At 46.5% G+C, this 20,777-nt stretch overlaps 1 protein-coding gene across 7 annotated transcripts in view; it reads right to left on the reverse strand.

Annotated features, from left to right (window-relative positions):
- Positions 1 to 20,777, reverse strand: part of NDEL1 (nudE neurodevelopment protein 1 like 1) — a 43,617-nt gene that overhangs the window by 7,902 nt on the left and 14,938 nt on the right. For 4 of the 7 annotated variants that reach the window (XM_084647532.1, XM_084647534.1, XM_084647535.1 and 1 more), the window contains 8 exons: positions 17,393 to 17,490; positions 15,918 to 16,071; positions 14,302 to 14,450; positions 12,838 to 12,974; positions 10,081 to 10,254; positions 9,075 to 9,166; positions 6,347 to 6,498; positions 4,200 to 4,331 (listed from right to left, as the gene is read on the reverse strand). In XM_084647532.1, the coding sequence (XP_084503658.1) occupies positions 4,235 to 4,331; positions 6,347 to 6,498; positions 9,075 to 9,166; positions 10,081 to 10,254; positions 12,838 to 12,974; positions 14,302 to 14,450; positions 15,918 to 16,071; positions 17,393 to 17,478 (1,041 nt within the window). In that variant the 5' untranslated portion in view covers positions 17,479 to 17,490 and the 3' untranslated portion in view covers positions 4,200 to 4,234. The remainder of the gene's footprint in view (positions 1 to 4,199; positions 4,332 to 6,346; positions 6,499 to 9,074; positions 9,167 to 10,080; positions 10,255 to 12,837; positions 12,975 to 14,301; positions 14,451 to 15,917; positions 16,072 to 17,392; positions 17,491 to 20,777) is intronic. The other 3 variants (XM_084647536.1, XM_084647538.1, XM_084647537.1) reach the window with 1 other exon arrangement.

Here is a 20,777-nt window from a genome sequence, read left to right on the forward strand (position 1 = left end):
CTTGTATCTTTATACACAATCTTGACATTGGTTAACAAATGCAAAACTCATTAACTGGCTAGCTTCGAAGCAAGCGTGGCATATGAAAGAGAACAAGTATCTGATAAGGCATCAATATACTATACTGAGCAACTAGTCTTTACGCTGCACCAAAGGTGGGTCCTGTACATATAAACTCCGCTTTCCGCTTCAGAGGCAAAAGATCCAGCTCTTGTTCAGGAGCTCTTCAAGGTTTCAGATCTTTGATAACTAAAATATTTATATGGCAACATAGCAGCATTCATATATAGAGCAGCTCTCCAAGGTTTAGCAAGGAACTGGTTCTCATGGCATTGTTCAGACCCTGCTTGCCCTAGCTTGATCTCATTCTAGAAATAAACGTAACGCTGTTGCTCTGATTCGCAGAGAACTGGTGGAATACAAGACTGCCACAAAGAACGGCTCCAAAAACTAGCAACCACTGTGAAGATACCAGAAGTTGGTGTTTAAGCTAAGAGCACCGAGACCATATCCATCTGTACTGTCTTGAACACATTCCCCCTTCCTGTTCATCTTAAGTTAAAACATTGCACTGATCACAAACAATCATAACAACAACAGTGAAACTGAATGGACTGGTGCTTACATACTGTGCCTAACCCCTCCAATCCATTCTCTCTTCCTGACAAGAGCACCCATCGGGTCTCACATTTGCCCTTTAGGTCCTTCTTTTCAGACTAGCTTCTAGCTTCTGAGATGCTCCCAGAGCAGTTTGCACTCAGTGAGTGCAGGTCCGTGAGACCTCTAGCTACTCAGCGCAGGACTCGTGTGAGCAAGTGATGTCCACAGAAACCTTCCAGGAGTCACGCTGCATTTCTAGTTCTTCCCCAACCAGCCCAAGGGCCCCATGGGAGACATCACAGGAACCTGTGAGTTTCAGAAGCTGACAATGCTGCAGCTGGGAGTGACCATCCCAGCCTGGCTGGACACATGTGTGTTGGCGGGGCTCTCACCACTACACTAAAAATCACTGTGGCGATGTTGTAGTCCCAGTGGAGGGGCTTGGGGTGGCCACCCACCCACCTGGGTCTGAGCTCAGGTGACCAGCCCGAGCCTTAGCACCCACCTGGCTATTTCTAGCACACTCGTGCAGACTCTGCCAGCACAAGTCTGTCTACCCAGGTTAGGAGCTTTGCTGTGCAGATATACTGTCCGAGGGCAGAGGCTGAAAGTCAAGCTCCTGTCAGGTAACCAAAATCCCTCATCCCTTTTGGAAAGCTAGGCCTTAGCGATCTTGGCCAGACTGAGGTAATAGGGACAGATTTAGGATTTTAGGCTATTAATTTCTTCAATTGATTTGGAAACTTCTCTCCTATCCTATCATGTAACACATTTCCTCACTGGTTAATCTGCATTTTAAGCAATATTTTGCATTTACACGGCACCTTAATTTAGGGGATCAATCTCCCAGTGCTCTACAAATATAGCAAGTGAATCCCCACAACCCTTGTGAGCTAGACCAGCATCTCCGTGCTACAGATGGACAAACAGGCATAAGGGTTAAGTGACTTGACCAAGGGCACAAATGAGTCTGTGGCCCAGCCAGGAATACAGCCCAGATCTCCAAGCTCCTGACCCACCTCTTAACACCCAAGCCCATCCATGCAGCCAGTTTAGGGTCCGCATGTTGCACCAGATTAAGACCCAATCAAAAGGAATCAACCACTTTCCCTGACATCCTTCCCAAGGGGATGCTCAAGAGCCTTCAAAAACAGACAATCTGACTGAAGCCTCCACATAATTACAGATGGCGTCTGTAGACATGCTAGCCCTGCTGAGAGTGATTGAGTTTGCCCAGGGATAGACACTATTCCCCGGACATCCTGATCCCATCTCGGAGACTACAACTGCAACAGCCCTAAGGAGCATAAGAGACTCCCCGGCTACTACTCAGTGGCTTTGGCTGACCAAGGAATGTGCGCTGTTGTAAAGCCCCTCTGTTTAGCTGACACCAATGGCCAAGACTTTGTTCCAGGTATTTGTGCAAAAGGTGCAGATTCGGTGTCTGCTGTGCAGCAAATGCTGAACAGCGTAACACTGGCAGACACTGTGGGTGCAACAACAGGGACTAGTAACAACAGCTGGAGACCAGGTCCCTTTAGCCCTGTGATCATTTGTGTGTTTTCAGGGCTTCTTTGAGACTTTCTTCACAACTGTATTTTTTTACAGGATAAGGGTTTAACCTTATCCACAACCCCAACTCCCCAACCTAGAGGACCAGTGGATTGCTCTTTAGTCTGGCCCCTGGTTTGACCTGCCTGGCTTGGAAGACCCTCTGGGTAGCATAGCACTCAGGGTCATGGGAAGACAAGCCCCTCCACCCCGTCAGGATCATACACACCTAGGAAGGAGCCTAGGAGGGTTACAGAGCCAGGGAGCAGCAGGGCTCTATTCTTGGCTCTGCCACTTACTCATGACTTGGGCAAGTCATCTCACCTCTGTGCCTCAGTTTCCCCATCCATAAAACAGGCATAACACCTATCTGCTTCACAAGGTGTTGTAAAGTTTAATGAGCTGACATTTGAGAAAGTGTTTAGTGGTCCTCAGCTGAAGGACATTAGAGGAGCGGGAAGTTTTATCTGCAGTGATATAATGCAGGCCAGTATAAGGCAAAACCCGTGTGTGCGGTTCAGTCACAGGCATGCATCTCTAACTGTATTGAGAGCACAAGCTGCATTCAATTCCCCATTCCCATTCTTGAGTCTGAAAATGGTCACGTGACACCAGGATACTCTGTCTGATGTAATGATGGGAGAGAGATTGTGATCAGACAAAAACTGTGGCCTTAAGGTTTCACTAATGGACTATTAGATCATAAATCTAAGAAGAGCAGTGAGTAGAACTGACTACTGGTTATTCTCCAGCTCCAAGCATGCAATGCATGCATCTCATCACTCCAAATGAATCCAATTACCCATGAACAATGTGGGGAATACGACCTTTTCACGTCTGAGGGAGGAAAACGGAAACAGTTTATGTAAACAGTACAAGGGAAATTCTCCGACAGCACCTGGAGGGTAGAAACGTGGGAAACGCAACGGAGGTAAACCCAACCAGAACTCAGCTAAACATCTGTGAACAAACACAGCTAATCTACTCTAAAAGAGACAGCTTAGTGGACCTATTTCAATGACAACCTATGTCCCACCTGTTCCCCTCAGCTAAACAGCAGAGTAATCTGAACACAAGTGACCTGTGCTTTACACCACTCACCTGTCATGAGAGTTCCCTGGAACGAAGCAGACTCCAGAGACTTGGATCTCTTTTCCTGGGGGACATTCTGATAAAGATGGACTATGGAGCATTCATGAACACCAACACTATTCTCATCCCCATGCACTATCCCCACCAGGGTTCAGTATCTCTGTAGACAGCAGTGGGCAGTGGCAGTGATCTAGCTAAGGTTGGGCTGGGAGGGCTTTTTCCAATTTAAATCACAGTTTATGGCTAAAGAGATGTTTTTTCCATTGTTTTGGGCTAAACTGGGGATATAAAATGTCAGCTAATGCAGTGAGTTTAGCAGTGGGGGTTAACAATGAGTTAATGCCAGGTGTATCCCAGACAGGCACTAGGCAAAGCTTTGCCCACACATTCCTGCCAGTGCACCTCAATCCTGCTATTCTCGGGCCTCTACAGTAAAGTAGATCACTGTTGTGGTCAATTGTTTCCTAAAGTGGATTTGAACACAGGTTTCTTGAACTAACAGGATCCCCAGCTATACTTTCTGGGTAAGAGGCATTAAAAGGAAGAAAAGAGAAGCACTCAGCTGGAGTTACCCAGGCTGTTCTGTGACCCCTGGGTTCTGGACAGGAACGCTGCATTTGTGAAGGAACGACATTCTGCAGGGAACTAATCTTACACCGGCACGTGGGCTAATACTCTGCTGGAGCTTTTAAAATCTTGATGCATTAGGAGCCTTCTTAGCTCTCCTGATCTTAGACCATGAGCCCAGCTGCTCCTGCGCATCTCCTGCATGATACCCCTGAGTGCATTGTTCCTAAAGCTCGGAGCTGGCCAGGCCAGGGGTCCCTCCCCACTCCGTTCTGTAGATGCCTGCACAGCTCTGCTTGCCAAGGCGAGATGAAGGACTTGTCAAACACTGTAACCAACAGAACGGCAATTTGCAAAGGAAACGGTACTATAATGATTGGCTGAGTTACCTCTGTCACAATCCCACCACCCAACAATAGGCTGTTCATAAGGCAGCAGCAGCAGATTGGATCGGGTCTACGGGCACACGAGGCTGTTTCAGGCTCCAGCGACAGTTGGGGGCAGGGAGAAGAGTACAGGGGCTGGAGAGAAAGGAGGAGAAGAGGGGAGGAGAAGAGGGGAGAAGAGAGGGCATGCCTCAGCTCAGCCCTTTGTGCCTAGCTACCACAGCAAGCCATGGACAAAGCCCTAGCGGGTGCTGAACACCACTGGCAGGGGCTCAGTGACGTGACTAGAGACTAATCTCGTGCTGCAGTGTGTAGGCACAACAGGGCTGACCTCATTCATTTCACAGTACTTTGCAGCTTAAATGCGTTGACAAAATACATAGGATCGACATAGCAATAGCGGAGCTGTGGATGGAGCACATAAGCTACCCCTAGCTTCCAACACGCACCCATTTCAAGGGAGGAGTGCAGGGTAGGGAGGGAGCAGGTGTGAAGAGTGGGATGCCAGGGTACAAATCTCATGGGAAGCGAGGTATGTGATGGAGAGGGGGGAAGGAAGAGGAGGAGGTCAGGGCTGTGTAGAAACTGCCAACATCTTGCATGCACGTTCATCTGTCAATTACATTCACTCTGTGATGCTTCTAACCTCTTTAGGTGTCCATTATTTACATGCTGGATTCTTAAACTTTCCCCAGAGACAACCTGCTCCTAACTGAAGACAACCAACCCACTTAGGCAGTGCAATGATAATCTGGATAATTAACAGTGACACCCCTCCCCACACAGCAACCAGCTTATTTGTCACATCACAACACAGTGTAGCAATGCTGGGATCTTAAGCATAATCCTTCCCCACCAGCTTTCTTATCAGTTTGCACCTGGAATCTAGGCTATGAATTGCAAGTGTGAGTACCACTGTGGTGGTGTGCTGCTAATCAATAGGCCCGCAACATGCAAACCAAGTGGAAGGCTCTTTGATTTGCACAACCTTGAATTCTTTTTATTTTATTTTTTGCATCAGTTTCTGCTAAAGATTTTCACAAGGTAGTTTCTAGGATGTGGCCTACTCTGCCGGCCATACAGCAACACCGTGCAGCTAAGCACAGAGGTTGCAAAGACTGAAAATGTCAGCGTTTCCAGTGGCATGCTAGAATTTTAACACCCTAAGAGGAATTTACTACTGCAAGTTAAAGAGGAACACAAACCCCTTGGTCTGTCATATTAGCATTAAAGAGCATGTGCCACAGGGTTATGGAACCCTGTAGTACCGAAGAGAGTATTAATTCTGTGACCAGGGATGATTATTCTAGCTCTGCAGGCGTGCACCACAGGTGCACAGCTCTTTACAAAACAGGAGAAATGCTCTCTGCCGCACAGTTGCTCTCACTTCTGCCTGGCACCCCAGTGGGGAAAACCTCCCTGGTGCTCCTCCAGTGTTTGCTCCTCAACGTCACAAAGTGGAAGCTCTGACTTCAGGCCTGTCTGCATGAGGGTCAAAGGGAGCTTGCATGAACAAGGAATAGAAGGATTTGGGCCCCAAGGGCCCAAGACAGCAACAATTTGAGGGCTGGAGCCCAGACTCAGCTAGCTCGAAGGGGCTAATGCCATTTTCGTTTTCCCCGAGGAAGAGGAAATCAAAGCAAGCTGTGCCCCACCCCAGGTGGGAATCTGCAGCCTGCACTAGGCCACTCTGACTGAGGAAAATCTCCAGGCTTGTAGAGAACACATTCCCCCCCCACACCCCCAGGAGCAAAGTGGTAACTATGGAAATTTCAGCACTAGTTACTTGACATTCTTTTTAAGCTCACATTACAACTCACTAGGGTTGTTTTGCTGCCTGGGCTTGGAATTACCATGGGACGCAGCAGGCCAGGAAACTAGGCAGTGGGAGAAACAAGCAACAGCAGTAACATCCACCAGCCAAGAGAAGGGTTTTAAGCAGTAGATCTGTTTTTTCTCCTTGCTTAGTAGAGGTCAGCACTGTAATCTTGGCTGCCACTGTTCCCGCAGGGCTCTAACCCGCATTACGTTTTATCTATAAGACAAATTTTCTACTGGGCTAAAAGTGAGTGGAGAAAAGATCTCTCTGTTTAAAAAGTGACCCTGAAAGCCATCTCCTCTAAGCCAAAAACCAGTCAATTCCAACTCACCCTTTGTCAAAGAAAGACGTATGCCCTGAATGAGAGAACTTTGTGCCGTTGCTGCTCATCATGCTGCTGCTAACGTTGCCTGAAATGTAGGATTTCCGTGAAGCCTGGTCCTTTGCAAAATTTCTGCAAGCAGCTAATTTGGATTCTAAGGCCTGTGGAAGGAATAGAGGGTACAGCTGTTAGAACAAAGAGCTCTTCTCCACTACATGACTTGAAATGGCCACTGGCCACTAGTGAGCAGGGGAGGGGGGCGGGGCGGCAGCGGCAATGTGATGAACTTCAGCACAAGCTAAGCTTCACTCCAACAAAGCTAATGCTTTTATCAGCTATAGTTGCAAAGAAAACCTTCAGAATGAGAGCACTGGGCCAAGCTCTCAAATGTGCTCAGCATCCACATTTGAGGGGGATGATTTTTCAGAGGAGATCAGCTCCTATTTAGGCACCTAAATAAAGCGGGCCCAATCTCAACAGGAGCTGCTAGATGCTCAGCTCTTGAAAATCTGTCTCCGAATGTAAACTGCTGCAGCAGCACCTCCCTGAGCCTGCAGGCAGCACCCTGCCCTGATGCTGTTCCCAGCTTCCCCAAGCAGCTGACCAGGCTCCCCTGGCTTTCACCACTGCTCTTCAGAACCTTGTGGGCAGTTGTGAAACTGACGAGAACCACATCAATTTCACGCTGCTGCTGCTGGGGAAAACAGAGCAAGAGTGGAGGCACATACTGGAGCTATTCACTGTAGAGGACAATTCAGAATGGAGAGGATGAGGGTTGTCAGAAGGAGTGGAGATATCCACCCACCCACAGCAGAAAATGCACCCTATCCTGCCGCTTGAGTGGGCCTGGGTGTGGTTCAAGCAGCAGCTGATGGGACAGAGGGCTCTCCTAAGCAGGAGTCCAGAGCAGCTTCCCGATAGAAATCCCAGCACCAACCCCTCCCCAGGAGCTGTGTGCCTCCATGGGAAGGTAAGCTGGGCTTCTCACCAGCACACTGCCCGAGTCACTGCTCTTCCCTATCAGCCTCTGGCTAACGGGTCTGGTCAGATTTTCAAGTCCTGCTTATGTAGCTCAAAGGCAGGGATGGCAAGAGCACAGGAGCAGATGAACAGATGTAGCGACCTTGTGACAGCCTAGAAGCAAAGACAACAGCCAGCACTGCACAGCAGGCCAGCCTTACTGGAGAGTGCCATACTGGGGGAAGCTGGGTTTTTAACCAGAACCAATAAACAGAGAGGAGAGCGGTAACACCAAGAAGAGCTCAGGTGCTGAAAGCCCCAGCTAACCTCACTATGGGGTGCATTCAGAACAGGACAAGACCCTACTTCTCGTGCTGGAGGTTTAAGGGTTACATGGACTCTGCTGGTTCACTGAGGCAAGTGACTCATTATCCACCCAGATGTAAGGGAGGTGAGAGGGGCTCTCAGTGGGACAGAGGAGATCTAGAGTGTGGGCTGAGCAGTCCCGAAGGAGGAACCCCTAGAAGCAGCCAAGGCCAAGAAGATGTTCTGAGCCAATCTTTATCTTACTGTTCATAAAGACAGGGGTGAGTTGGGACTTTACACAGTGGGTGGGCTGGGTTTCTAAGAGTGGGCTGGGAAAGATGCCTGCTTACTCTTGGACTTCTGCCCTCTCAGAGAAATCAGGAAGCTCCTTGATTGCAAATAAACTCCTCTACAACCCACACTGATTCTTACTCCTGCCTGCCCTAACTAGCCAGAAGCTCACAGGCAACAACTGGATTTTTAATTTTACCTTTGCTAAAATGATTTCCCTGGTTGTGGCTAACGTTATTCACAGCAGATTAGCTTCTAGGCACAAGAGATTAATGAAGATCAGGCCCAAGGGCAAGATTCTAACCTTAGACACAACCGTGTCCTCACTGTAGCATGAAACCTTGACACTGTGCATTGAGGCACAAACATACGAACAAGTTTTTCATGACTCAAAGCAAGTACAGCCATGTCCTCATTATATTGGTGAGCCTGGCGCTCCAAGCAGCAGATGTTTAAAGCATTTCTCCTCCACTTATAGCTGTAATCCATTTAACAGCTCAAACATTTCACTTCCCTCCCAACTGCACCGTGGGGAATATTTGGCTCTCTCTTGGCTTATTCTATTGCCTGTTCACCAGCCTCACATAGGCCGCATACAACTCTGAGAAATGAGTCTGATCGGAAACTGCTCTGTGCTTTGTCACTTTCTTATCGAAGGGCTCCCTGATTATTTTGATTTTTTAAAATAGCTGCGGGGGTGGGGGAGAGAGGGGCAGAGGCTCAGACAGCTGGAATGCACACTACGCCCACCACGCTCAGGAAGGTCAATCTGCACTGTGCCTAGGCATGAGACCCGCAGCCCCTTGAGAGAGAGATGGTGTGATCCTGTAGGCACAATATTCAAATGTAAGCAATCCGTATAGGATGCCCAGTCCCACAGTTGGAGGCCCACGCAATACGTTCTTGCCCAAACGCCAACCCCAGCACCCCAATGTAGTACTTGGAATCCCAGTCCCTTGTTTACACCTGGGACTCTCTAACTGAAGTCACCTTGTCATACGCGCAGCCCTCCCGGAGCATGATGGGAAAGATCCCTCGGAGGCTAAAGTGGGGCTGTGCAGAGGTGTGGCCCCACAATCCCTTTTAGGCACGTCTGACATGACTGCAACTGGCAGCAAACAGTCCTAACGCTTGGTTCTATCACAGCAAAAACGTGGGTCCTACAGGACAAAGCACTTACCCCGACTTTCCGTAAGAGATCTCCCACAATGTTCAGTGCCGATATTCTAGCAGAAGGAGTTAGGGGGCTGGTACCAAACCCATTTGGTATAGCTGCAAACATAAATGCACTTCATTATATGGTCTGCTTCTCAGAAGTTTAAAATGGCCAATTCAATAAACTAACCTCTGCATGAAAGGGGAAATCTAAAATTCCACCCCAGCACGGCTCCCCATGCTGCTAGCCCCCAATAATACACACACTGTGGGATAACCACCTTAATTTATACCAGCTGTCTGCTTTCGCCACACTCTGCCTATAACAAGGGTTTGTGCGTTCCCCAGCTGTGCCACTGGCTGCACAATGCATCCCTTGCCACAGAGCTGCAATAAACTTCTTTTTTATGTTTTTAAGTTATATTATTAGCCCTTATCATTGTGAACAGCCTTCCACACACAAAATGAGTGTAAACCAGGGCCGTGCTGCCTCCCAGAATCTGCAACGGAAACAGGAGCTCAGAGCCGTGCACTGACCGCAGCATCTCATCAGCACAGTCACTCTGAGACCTACTTTAAATTATCAGCATTGTGACCTATTACTCTGGTGGTCATTTCAGCAGAAAGATCCAGTGATTGCTTAACCTACAATCTCAGACTGTCTCCCCAGGATACCCAACCTCGACCGCCCCCTTTTGCATTGTCAGTGCAAAAATCTGCAGCATACTGAATACTCAAAGGCAGGGTAAAGTAAATTGAACGCAATATCAAATTAAATCCAAAGGCTGAGCTGACTCACTTCCATATTAATTCAACAGAAAACTCTACTCCTGAATTTACCTGAAGCGGCCCCAGAATTTCTAGCAGGCTGCAGGAGATGCAGCTTTTAGGCACAACTTGCTGCAGAGTACTTGGCGCCTATACATTCCTAGGTTTACCCAAGAGTGCCAGAGTGGAGCTGAGCTGGTGGGAGTGCTGTTTGTCAGCAGAGTTTCATGTTCCCACAGAACCACCCCTGTTGCACTGCATACCTTTTGGGGAAGGAAAGCTATTCTCTGATCCTTTTCCAACAGGCGTGGCTGGCAAAGAGAGAGATGCCTGGACAGCAGAATCCATCTTTTCACAGTCTAGAGTCGGAGAACTAGGAGCAGACTTCCTGGTGACCTCCTGTTGCCTTTCTCGGACAGCTAACTCTTGCCGTAAGTCTGGAAGTTGGAAAAAGAAAAAACGCACATTTCATATTTATGGCTTGATAGTTAAAAATGCAGCACCGCGATCATCCCTGGGGGCACGTACATGGCATTCTTAACCCAACCCAACATGAGCTCCCCAAGGCCAAGCTAAATGCAGACTCAACCCTCACCAAACAAATAATGTACTTCACCATCAGCTTCTCCTCTAAGAGCCTGAGCAAACAGCTATGCCCTGAAGGTCAACAGATCCTGGCCCTTCAGACAAGGCGGAGAGGGGAAGCAGATTCCTCAGCGACAGGGCCGCTGCTGAAAATGCCCTCCAGCCATTTAACTCTAGAAACCCTAAGGACACCCTAAGCAAGAGCAAACCAGCTGATCAACTGCAGTGACATTGCAGGGGAGAGGTGGCCCCTCTCGCAGCTAAGACCCAAACTGCATAGAGTGTTATAGCTCAAAATCAACCCTCCCATTGCAACTGGCAGGGAACAGGTAGCCTTCACCGCATCAATGGAATATGTGCCTCAGAGCCAGCACAGCTGAGCAAACAGGCTCCCGTGTTCTGCCCCAGCTGCAGCTCGCGTGTAGTCATCGGGAGGTCCCATGTAGAGTGCATTACAATAACCTCTTGGGAGGTCACAAAGGCACGGACAGCTCTGTGTCAGAGCTGCAGAGAGTCAGCGCTTCCAACACAAAGGTGCTTCTGGCCAACAGCTCCACTGACCTAACAGTGACAGTGCAGATAAATGCAAGCCAGGAAACTCACAAAGGCCATTCTGCACTGGACCGCCAGAAATTCCCAGGCAGAAAATGCAGTGCTACGTAAGTGGCCTCCACTGTGGCCTAGATATTGCATGACAAACAGCATGTTTGTCTCACTCTTTCCATGACTTTTCTCACAGCCTTACTGTTCTTTCAACAACCAGGGCTGAATGTCCCTGTATGCGCTCCTATGCCCCACACTCCTATTATCAAGGTGTTAATTTAAAGGGAGGTGAGTGGAGAAAGTAGTTGGGCATCTAACTCCCTGAATGATCTTGCCAAGAGGGCAAAACCCCTTCGTTTGCCCACTAAACCCCCAGACACCAAGCAAAAGGCCTGCTAAGAAATTGAGACTGTCTGGGCATAAATTGATAGTGGATTGGACAGGCAGTGTAATCCAGTGGACAGGGAGTCAGAAAACCTGGGTCTATTCCCAACTCTTCCAGTGACCTGTTGTGTGACACCTCCCCTTTCTGTGCATCTTTTTCCTCTACCACCCTTTTTCTGTCTTATCTATTTAGATTTTAGTCTCTTGTTATACATATGTATAGTGCCTAGCACAATGGGGCACCAAAGTCAGCAAGAGGCTTTCGCACTATGATAATGCAAATTAATAATAATAAATGGGAGGGTGTTATTTTAAAATAAAGTATGAACTTCGTTTTCCATTTTTATTTTAGGCAAAATAATTAGATTTTTCACAGGCCACTGGATTCTCAAGCGGACTGTCAGAAAAAGCCAAAGCAAAAGGCGTTGTACATTAGAGTTTTTAAAATACCATGCACTTTTAGAGGTGTTTTCAAAGGCAAACTGCCAAGTAAAAATGAAAACCTGCCCAGATACACAGGTTTGAAAAGTCAGAAGTTTTGTATTTGGGTGTGAAAGCAGCAATTTTTTAAACAGCTAACGTATCTGACTGCTGGCCAGAAAATAATATGGTTTTGTTTGTTTGCTTGTTTTTCTTCTTCTATTTTAAAGATGTTGAACACTTTGTTCATCCCGTTTTGCAACTGGGTAATTAATGTTGATCATTCAGCTGCTCCTGAAGATTCGCCATGAGTTTCATTGTTACTGCCCTTACTATAAGTTATGATTTGTATGTTTCATTAGACAACAACATTTGGTCTTCCTTTTTATCTTCTTTGCTGTCAGAGACAACTCCATGTTTGTATCAATAAGACTTGAGTGATGTCGAGCACAGATTTGTGAACTGAGTGACCCTACTAACCAGGTGATGGGGTGCCATTTATCAGCCAGCCTTAATTTCAGCCAGACTTTGGGTATTCCTCACTTCATCTCGGTGAAATCCTTTTGGGAATTCCTGGTTTACAGAAGATGTCCCAGAATGTAACATCAGTAATACCACAAGTCTCATTGCAATCCTTTCTGGGATATCTTCCATAAGCCAGGCAACTCCCAAGAGGATTACAGAGGACAACGGAGAATTTCACAAGGTTAGTTAACATTTATTTCCATGTCTAATCCCATCCTCAAATCTCCCCAACAACCTGCACAGAGCCTGGTTAATGGAAGCATTTGTCACACAGATCTGTGCTTAACTCAGTTTTCATTTGGAATTTGAATTCTCCTGCAGTACTCACATATTTAAAAAATCCTGAATGGATTTGATGGTATTTTTCCCCACTCACCAGATGAAATTTCTTTACTCCCCTTAACTGTGTAGAAATTATTATTATTATTATTGAAGATTTACATTGCACAAACAGCTTTGGCCCCATTGTGCTAGGTGCTGTACAAACATGAGCTGTAGTTGTTAGAATACATCTCTATTAAGAAGCCTGTACTAAACCAAAGAATTAATCAATCAAGCTGTACCTCTCGCTTCATCCTTTAACCTCTGTACAGAAACTAGTAACGATTCCTTGTCATCCAGCTCACTTTCTAAAAATGCATTTCTCTCAATAGCCTGGTTCAGCCTTTGTTCAAAGTCTTCCAATGAAACTATTGTTGCCCTAGAAACAAAATTCAAAATATTAGGCTCTTCAGATCTGCTGACATAAAGCACATTGGAAAGCATAACAACAAAAGGAAAAGGTAAGCAATGTCCAAAGCTTTACAGCTCTGCCATGCTTCCTGGAAAAGACCATTAAGCGCCACAGAAGTGAGGTATGTGGACTGGACAGGACAGAACTCTAGCAGCTGGACTTCAAACACTGTAAAACACAGCTGTGTAAGAGCTCACCAAGCACTGATATCCACTCTCTCTCCCTTCTGCTCAGCAACCAGCGCCAGTCAATGCAGCACTCTACATCAACTCAGAGGGCTTGCAAGGTGCTACCACCTCCATGCGCCGAGCAGCTGACAATTCAGCGAGCCAAGAAAGTGTGGGACTGGGATATTAACTCAAGCCCCAAGTCAGTAAAGTACTTAAGCATATGACTAACACAACATGCAAGCCATTCCACTGACTTCAATGGGACAACTCACATGTTTAAAAAGTTAGTCACGTGCTCAAGTATCTTGCTAAATCAGGGCCTCAGCCCTGGGTCTGCCATGCCACATAGCCAGAGACCCAGTCCTGCTCCTGTTGAACTCAATGGCAACATTCCCATTCAGTTAAACAGAGGCAGGATCTGTTTGTTACTTTCCAAACAGGGCATTGCTAGCAGCACTCTTGCTAGTTTTATGCACTTCTTATCCAGTATACAGTCATTCCCTGTGGCCAGCCACAGTGCTTATTAGGTAAGGGAAGAAGAGACTCACTAGGCTTGTTTTATTTACAAGGGGCTGCATAAGGTATTAGCTTCTTATCTGAAGGAGGCTTTGTCCTGGCAGGATCACTGGCATGCTGTAAGAGTCACCTGGCTGCTGATGTCAGATCTGGCATGCTGGCTGGGCTTGCTTTTATGCTCTGCTCTCATCTTTCAGGAATCCATAAAACAGAGTGCAAATTACTGCTCTTGTTTCTCACTGATTTACACAAAGTAGAATACTTCAGAAACCTCCAGCAATCCAGGTTACTGGGCCCAATACTGGGGTAACGAGGTGGGGTTTAGTAGCTTGTGATATGCAGGAGGTCCGACTAGATGATCTGGTGATCCTTCTGACCTTAAACTCTCTGATTCTAGGACTTCTTGCTGTACTGTAGGGCTAACAAGTGAGTTAGGCGAACTTGGACATCTGACTGGGCTGGAGCCTCAATACGGTTTTAACTGCATGAATGCAACAAAAAACAGTCTCTCTCCTTATGCAAAGTTGCATCCATTAGAGATAGCCAAGAGCTGTGAAGCTAAATGACTAGAGGAAGATCTAGCAAGGCAATCGGTTTGTAGCGTTCACCTCTTAGCGCGCTCCAAGTCGTCGTTGGCCTGTTCCAGCTCCCTCACGTATTTGTGTAGCTGATCTTTAATGGCCCGTGTCTGACTTAGGTCATCTTCCAACACCGACACTTGCTTGTAACTTTGTGCATATTGGTGTTCAAGTTTCTCCTGGAAATAAGAGGGGAAGCAAGATTAATGTTGCTAATATACAACCTTCTGAGGCAAGCCAGAGCCAAATAAGAGGGAAAAAAGTAACACAACAGAATTAGTCAGCTCATGTGGGTTTGTTGGTGGTAGCACATAGAAATGCCAGTATTAACATGGATATTTACAAAGCATCAGCACTGGGCACCCTGAAATAAAGAAAGCCAACACTGTGCACAGCAAGGATCCAGTCACCAAATAGCTAGTTATTCTCCCAAACACACCCATCAACTTCCGTTCTCAATAGTCTGTAATGGCAGGTCCAGGAGGCTTTTAAATGTCACCCTCAAAACCATAAATGTGGCCCGGCACACCCACAGGTGGCCAGAAAGCAATACAACTGCTAGAGAGGATTCTGACTCCGTGTCTCCCAGACTCCAGACAATTATGCTACGACAAGAACCGGCCTGAAATCCCAACGGTGAGCAAAAATAAGAGGCACTGGAATCTGCTTCTTGACTGCACAGGGAAGTTCACTCCAAGACCTTCACCTGGAAAAACTGGAAAGTGGGTGCTGACAGTCTGGTTGGTTAAGAATGTCCACAACTCCGAGGAGGCAGCTAGAGACTTTCCTGAAGAAGCTACTGGCCTCCTCAAGTACATGCAGATTTCATAACTACAACAGGGAAGGGATAAGATAACCAGGGATCCCACAGAGCACATTTGCCCTGGCTCAGAACACAATGATTTCCAGCTATGTTCCCACCTCCTGCCCCGGGTCAAGTTTCCAAGAGCAGGACCAAACCATGGTGCTCTCCAAGATCCCAGGGCAGGGTGAGAACAGATCGGCCCAGATGCATTAATTAGAATATTCTATTGTCTATCTGAACACTCTACAGAACACTATCAGAAACTCTGCTAAAGGACATGCACGAGTCAGAGGTCTTTAACTGCCTTAAAAATCTCACAAAACCAGAGACATTCTGGGCAAAAACCATTGATTCACAGGAATTAGCTGCACAATCCTACTGCTGAAATGATGAACAAAATGATTCACTGGCCTAACAAAGCAGATTAGTAGTATGTCCATCACATGGCTACGTTAACTTGCTGTAGTAACAACAAATCCACCAAAGTCTCCGAAAACCCAAATCTGCTGCCCTTACTCAAGCAAAACTCAAGATCAAGCTCAAAAGCAAAGGATCCGAGACATGTCCCTCTTATGACATGGCCAAGGAACATAGCAAATTCCTCCACAAATTTACCTGACATATAAGGTGGCTGGTAAATACCTGGTCTTACCCATTGGGCACATGCCATACTCAAAACCGGATCTCAAACATATGTCTGCTCCCCTCCCTTTATATTCTGGATACAGATACTGAATTACCAAAAAACCTGTACAGACCAGACAGATTTTGAATGATAATTTAGGACCACACTTTTGACTACCTGCAAGAACAGGCCATTCCACTACAGACACTGCGGTACCTTTAATGTTTCCACTTCATATTTCAGTCTTTGGTTATCTGCTTGCAAGTCTCTATTCCTCTGTTCAGCCTGCACTAGCTGGGCCTCCAATTCAGCTTCCAATTCTCTGCTCCCCTCCTGGAATTCAGCCAGCTCTTCACGTGCTTCCTGGAAACTGTAAGCAGAGGATTCATATCAGTCAAGGGTTTAGTTTATCAAGTTGTAACAAAACCCACGGATCTTGTCTAAAGATAAACCCAGGAAGAATCTCCAGCATATGAAGGGACTCATATAAACAGCATCTCTTTCAAGAGAAGAAGGGAACTGCAGTAAGGTAAGAGTTACATGAAGTTCAGCTATGAAAGGAAATTCATTTTTGTGCAACACACAAACTGCTGTATTAAAAACATGTTTAAATACAATTCCATGCACAAAGGTCAACAACAGGATGTCTAGGAGTTTGACAAAAATTCTCTATTCATTAACTTTCACAGCTAGCATTTGTTAAATCATTTCATGGACAGGTCTGGTATTAGCCAGTGAATTTTTAACCTGGTTTTGATTGAAAAACATATGACTGAATGCAGTCTAACAACAGAGAACAATATTGTTATACCATATGGTCACACCAAAGTAACATTAAACCCCAACCCTTTTCTAGAACCTAAGGTTATTAACCACTTAGTCAGGGAGCCAGCATAATACTTACCTTACACCACTGCAAGGTATTAAATTGCTAAAAGGAGCCACTGCCCACTGTACACACGTCACTGACATGTCTGTATCTGCCCTGTGCTTAACAGCTCAGCTCTCATCAAGCAGCAAAGTTTATAGGAAAGTGAATTATAAGGGTACAGAAACCAAATCTTTCCTTAACCCCTAAAGGCCCTGAATTTTTTCTGACATTCAAGAACAGCTCAGGAGATGCCAGGTCCCTTCAGATGCTCCCTCTGAAATACGCCAGTTCTGTGTTTCTTTCACCAATCTGACACGTTCAGTGGTCGGGAAGCAACATGAATTCATTAGCATCCTGGGCTCTGATGTGCATATTGGGACTGCAGGAAGTTTTTGTTTGCTGCACATGCGCAATCCACAACAGTAACACAGAACAGAAGGACAACACTCCAGAGGAAAGCAGGCAGAGGTCCCCGAAACACAGAACCAAGCAGAGTATTGCTCCAGGTATTTAGATACCAATCTGCAAAGCCAGCCCTGCTAATGCCAATGGTAGCCAAAAGGAACTCATACAATCTGCCCTAGGAGGCTGCAATCCACAACCTGGAGCTCTCAAGTTGGTAATGCCCATGCAGAAGATGCTCTGCTTCCAGCAGTGGGCTCTTACTGACTGACCTGGCATTTCTAAAGATGAAAATGAAGAAATTCATTTGGACACACCTGACACTTATCAAAGCAAAACTCCCACTGAGAGGCAGGTTGATTAGCCACATTCTGGCAGAGCTAACAGTAAGCACAGGTCTATGAATCCAAAATGATACCTTTGTTTATACTTCAAGGAAAGCTCTTTCCAATAAGCAGTTTCTTCTTTTGGACTCGAAAAATCTGGGAGTTCTTCACAGTCCATGATCAATGAAACCTGCAAAAGGCAAACATATGAATAAGATAAGGACAAAGACAAAGAGGACATCCCTGGGATTGCCACAAAATACTGGAGAGACCCCATCACTGCGACCTTTCTTGAGTTTTTATGCCTTGCCGAGAACTACAAGTGAATTCAGCATTCATGAAAGGGACACCAGTAATCCCCAACAACGGACAGGCACAGATACAGACAGACCAGCACCAGGCAGCAACCTGCCCACTCTTCCAGCTCACAGGATAGTTTTGTGGTGGTTTGTGATCTGAACACATGGAGACCAAAAATTGAGGAGAAACTAGTCATATTTTGAACCTAGCTCTGAAGTGTTAGTAGCTTCACACACTTATCTAGGACCTCTTTCCATAAGGCTTGATTTTAAAATTTGTAGTCATCCAATTTTAATATTAATCCACTTAAAATAAGTGTTTTTAAAAGGACAGGTACCTTTCACCTCTCACCTATGTCTGAGATATTGAAGTCCTCAAATCGTGGTTTAAAGACTTCAAGGAGCAGAGAACCCTCCAGCAAGTGACCCATGCCCCATGCTACAGAGGAAGGCGAAAAACCTCCAGGGCCTCTTCCAATCTGCCCTGGAGGAAAATTCCTTCCCGACCCCAAATATGGCGATCAGCTAAACCCTGAGCATATCAGCAAGATTCACCAGCCAAATACCCAGGAAAGAATTTTCTGTAGTAGTTTTTAGTCTAAAGACATTCAGAGGGCAAAGCTCCCCTTGCCAGGGCATCTGGATCAGGCTCTATTGGTGGAGGGAAGTTAGCTATCTAAGGTTACGCTGGAAATTGACTCAGCAGGGCATGAAAAATGCACTTCTTAATGGAAACTATCTGGCAGTAGCACAGAGAAATTTACCAGACTCTTCAATTTCACTAAAGTCTGATTCTGAGCAGCAGCATCTACCTCCCTCTTACATGGCGCTAGTTACTGTCATATCTGTGCACCTTGTACCACAGAGCTACTCAAGAGCACAATCCGTCTCTCTCCCCCTTTTAGTGTAGACCAGGCTTTAGTGGCTAGATTCTAGTGAGTTTCACAGTTGTTCAGCTAATAGCAGAAGCAGCAAAAGTGACACATCTTGTAATTTTTATTCTGTTGCTGGGAAAAGCTATGAGTAACAGAGGGACATTTGCTTCACAGGATGGGGGGGAGGCTTGGGCTCCACACTTAACAGAACCCTCTTGCTCGGCTGATGTGAAAAATGTAGTAAAAGAACCCACACAGCAGGCCCCATTGGAAATTGTTCCCCAACCCTTAACCAGCATGCTGCATTGGGCTTCTTACCAAGATACTGTCTCTGAACTCCCTCTGAGAAAGGCCTCATCTTTTATACTAGCATCTGGTCCATTGCTCAAGCCCTGTGACCCAGGTTTCATTGTTAAATCCCATGGAGGGTAGGAATGGGCTGGTTTCTCCCCCACCTTCAGGGCAGACACTTTAAACTAGTGTTTCTCAAATGCAGCCACCCTTGCCGCATGCAGCCACCAAGGACTTTTCTTGAGCCACAGCCTCCTGGTCTATGATGGGGGGTGAGGGGGAGGGCTAAAGCAGCAGCCCCCTCCCCCAGAGCCACCACCAGTGGTTGGGCCCTGCCCACCTCTGGAGACACAAAAGCTGGAGGAGCAGGCAGGCAGTGGGTTCCCCACCTTCCCAGGGCTGGTGGTATCAGGCTCCAGCCACGAGGTTTCAGGCTCCATTCCCTCACCATATGGTGGCGGGCTCTGGCCCCAAGCTCACCCCCCTCCTCCAGTGCCCCCGGCCCCCAATGCTTCCATATTCACCTCCCCATCCCAGGCTTGCCGGGGCTGAGTAAGTCTGCTGTGAAAAGTGATATTTGTATGTTTGTTAATGTCACTTTTCACAGCAGACTTAGTAACTAGCACATCTTGAAGAAAAAAAAAGCAACCAAAAAAAAGCAAAAAAAGACAAGACCGTACGAAGCACCTTATTTGTGTTTCTATTCTGTTTAGGTCCAGTAAAGAATAGAGACAACTGTACATGACTATTTATTATTGAGTCTGGGGGAAAAAATCCTACATCAATAAATTACAATGATTTCAACATGTCTATGTGGATAGTTATTGGTTTTTCCTAAAGTTAATTAAGTATTTTAGGAAAAATTGTCAGAGGCCACCAGAAAAAATTGTTGTGAGAAGCCCTGATTTAAACAACCCTCATAGCACACTGCTCCTGTCAGCTCAATCAGCCATACACAGCTCCTCATTTTGGGCTCTAACAAGCATCAGTGCCCATTTCCACCCCTCCAGGCCTAGACTCGCCAAATTGACATCTCCTGCATCTCTGTGACCCACATTTTAGAGGTCTGGTCAGGCTCAGTAAATGTGGAACACCACAACTGCACTGCATTCAACAGAGGGGGAAAACATGAGCACCTTAGACAGCAGTACTTAATCCATGAATAATGCAAAGGAAAGCTGCTGCTGTATCAGCCTACAGCTGCTACAATTCAGGTCAAGAGACCATATTCATCCAAAGGGCATTAAGCGCCTCAAAAACTCCTCTCCCCCTAGAGTCACTTCAGATGCACCTTGTTTTAGAATCGTGAGTTTATCACTATTTATCTGCTTTGCGATAGCACTCAGGAGCCCGTCATGGACCAGGGCCCCACTGTGTTAGGTGCTGGACCGACACAGAACAAAAACACGGTCCAACCCCCAAAGAGCTTCCAGTCCAAGTAGCCTTTTGCTGTCCATATTTCAATGGACTGAGGATGAGTTTACATGTGGATCTCATGGAGCTTCACTAGAATTCCCCTCCGCACAGTCCGATCAGCACCAGAGCAGCAGATTTTTGCCTGTTAATTTTCACAGGACAGCGCTAGTTGTAGATTCATTTCTTTCGCCGGGGGGAGGGGAGCTGCCTTTGGCTAGGCAGAGCAGCGTGAACACACTTTGTGAGTGCTAGACAGCTCTGGAGCAGCCGCCTGTTCCTAGGCAGTAGCAGCACAGGAGTTCTCAGCAGAAACCACTGGCTGTAAATCTATTTTCACAGCTATTTTTAAGTCTGCGAAAATAAACGTACAGGGAATATGACCCAGTTCTACAGTACATTTCCTTGCACTGGTTATACCTGTTATACCTCTTACCAAGGCAATTTATCATTGTGAAGGTACAAAAGCTTAAGCTTCCATGCAATGGCCTCATACACCCACAGTCCCCTTGACTCAACATCATTAAGGGCACGTAAGTGCAACCTACAGGAATTCAGTCCAACTCTGCTCAAAACCTGACTGAATCAGTGAACCATGT

Source organism: Lepidochelys olivacea (assembly GCF_965140295.1).
Source record: "Lepidochelys olivacea isolate rLepOli2 genome assembly, chromosome: 14".
Classification (NCBI taxonomy): domain Eukaryota; kingdom Metazoa; phylum Chordata; order Testudines; family Cheloniidae; genus Lepidochelys; species Lepidochelys olivacea.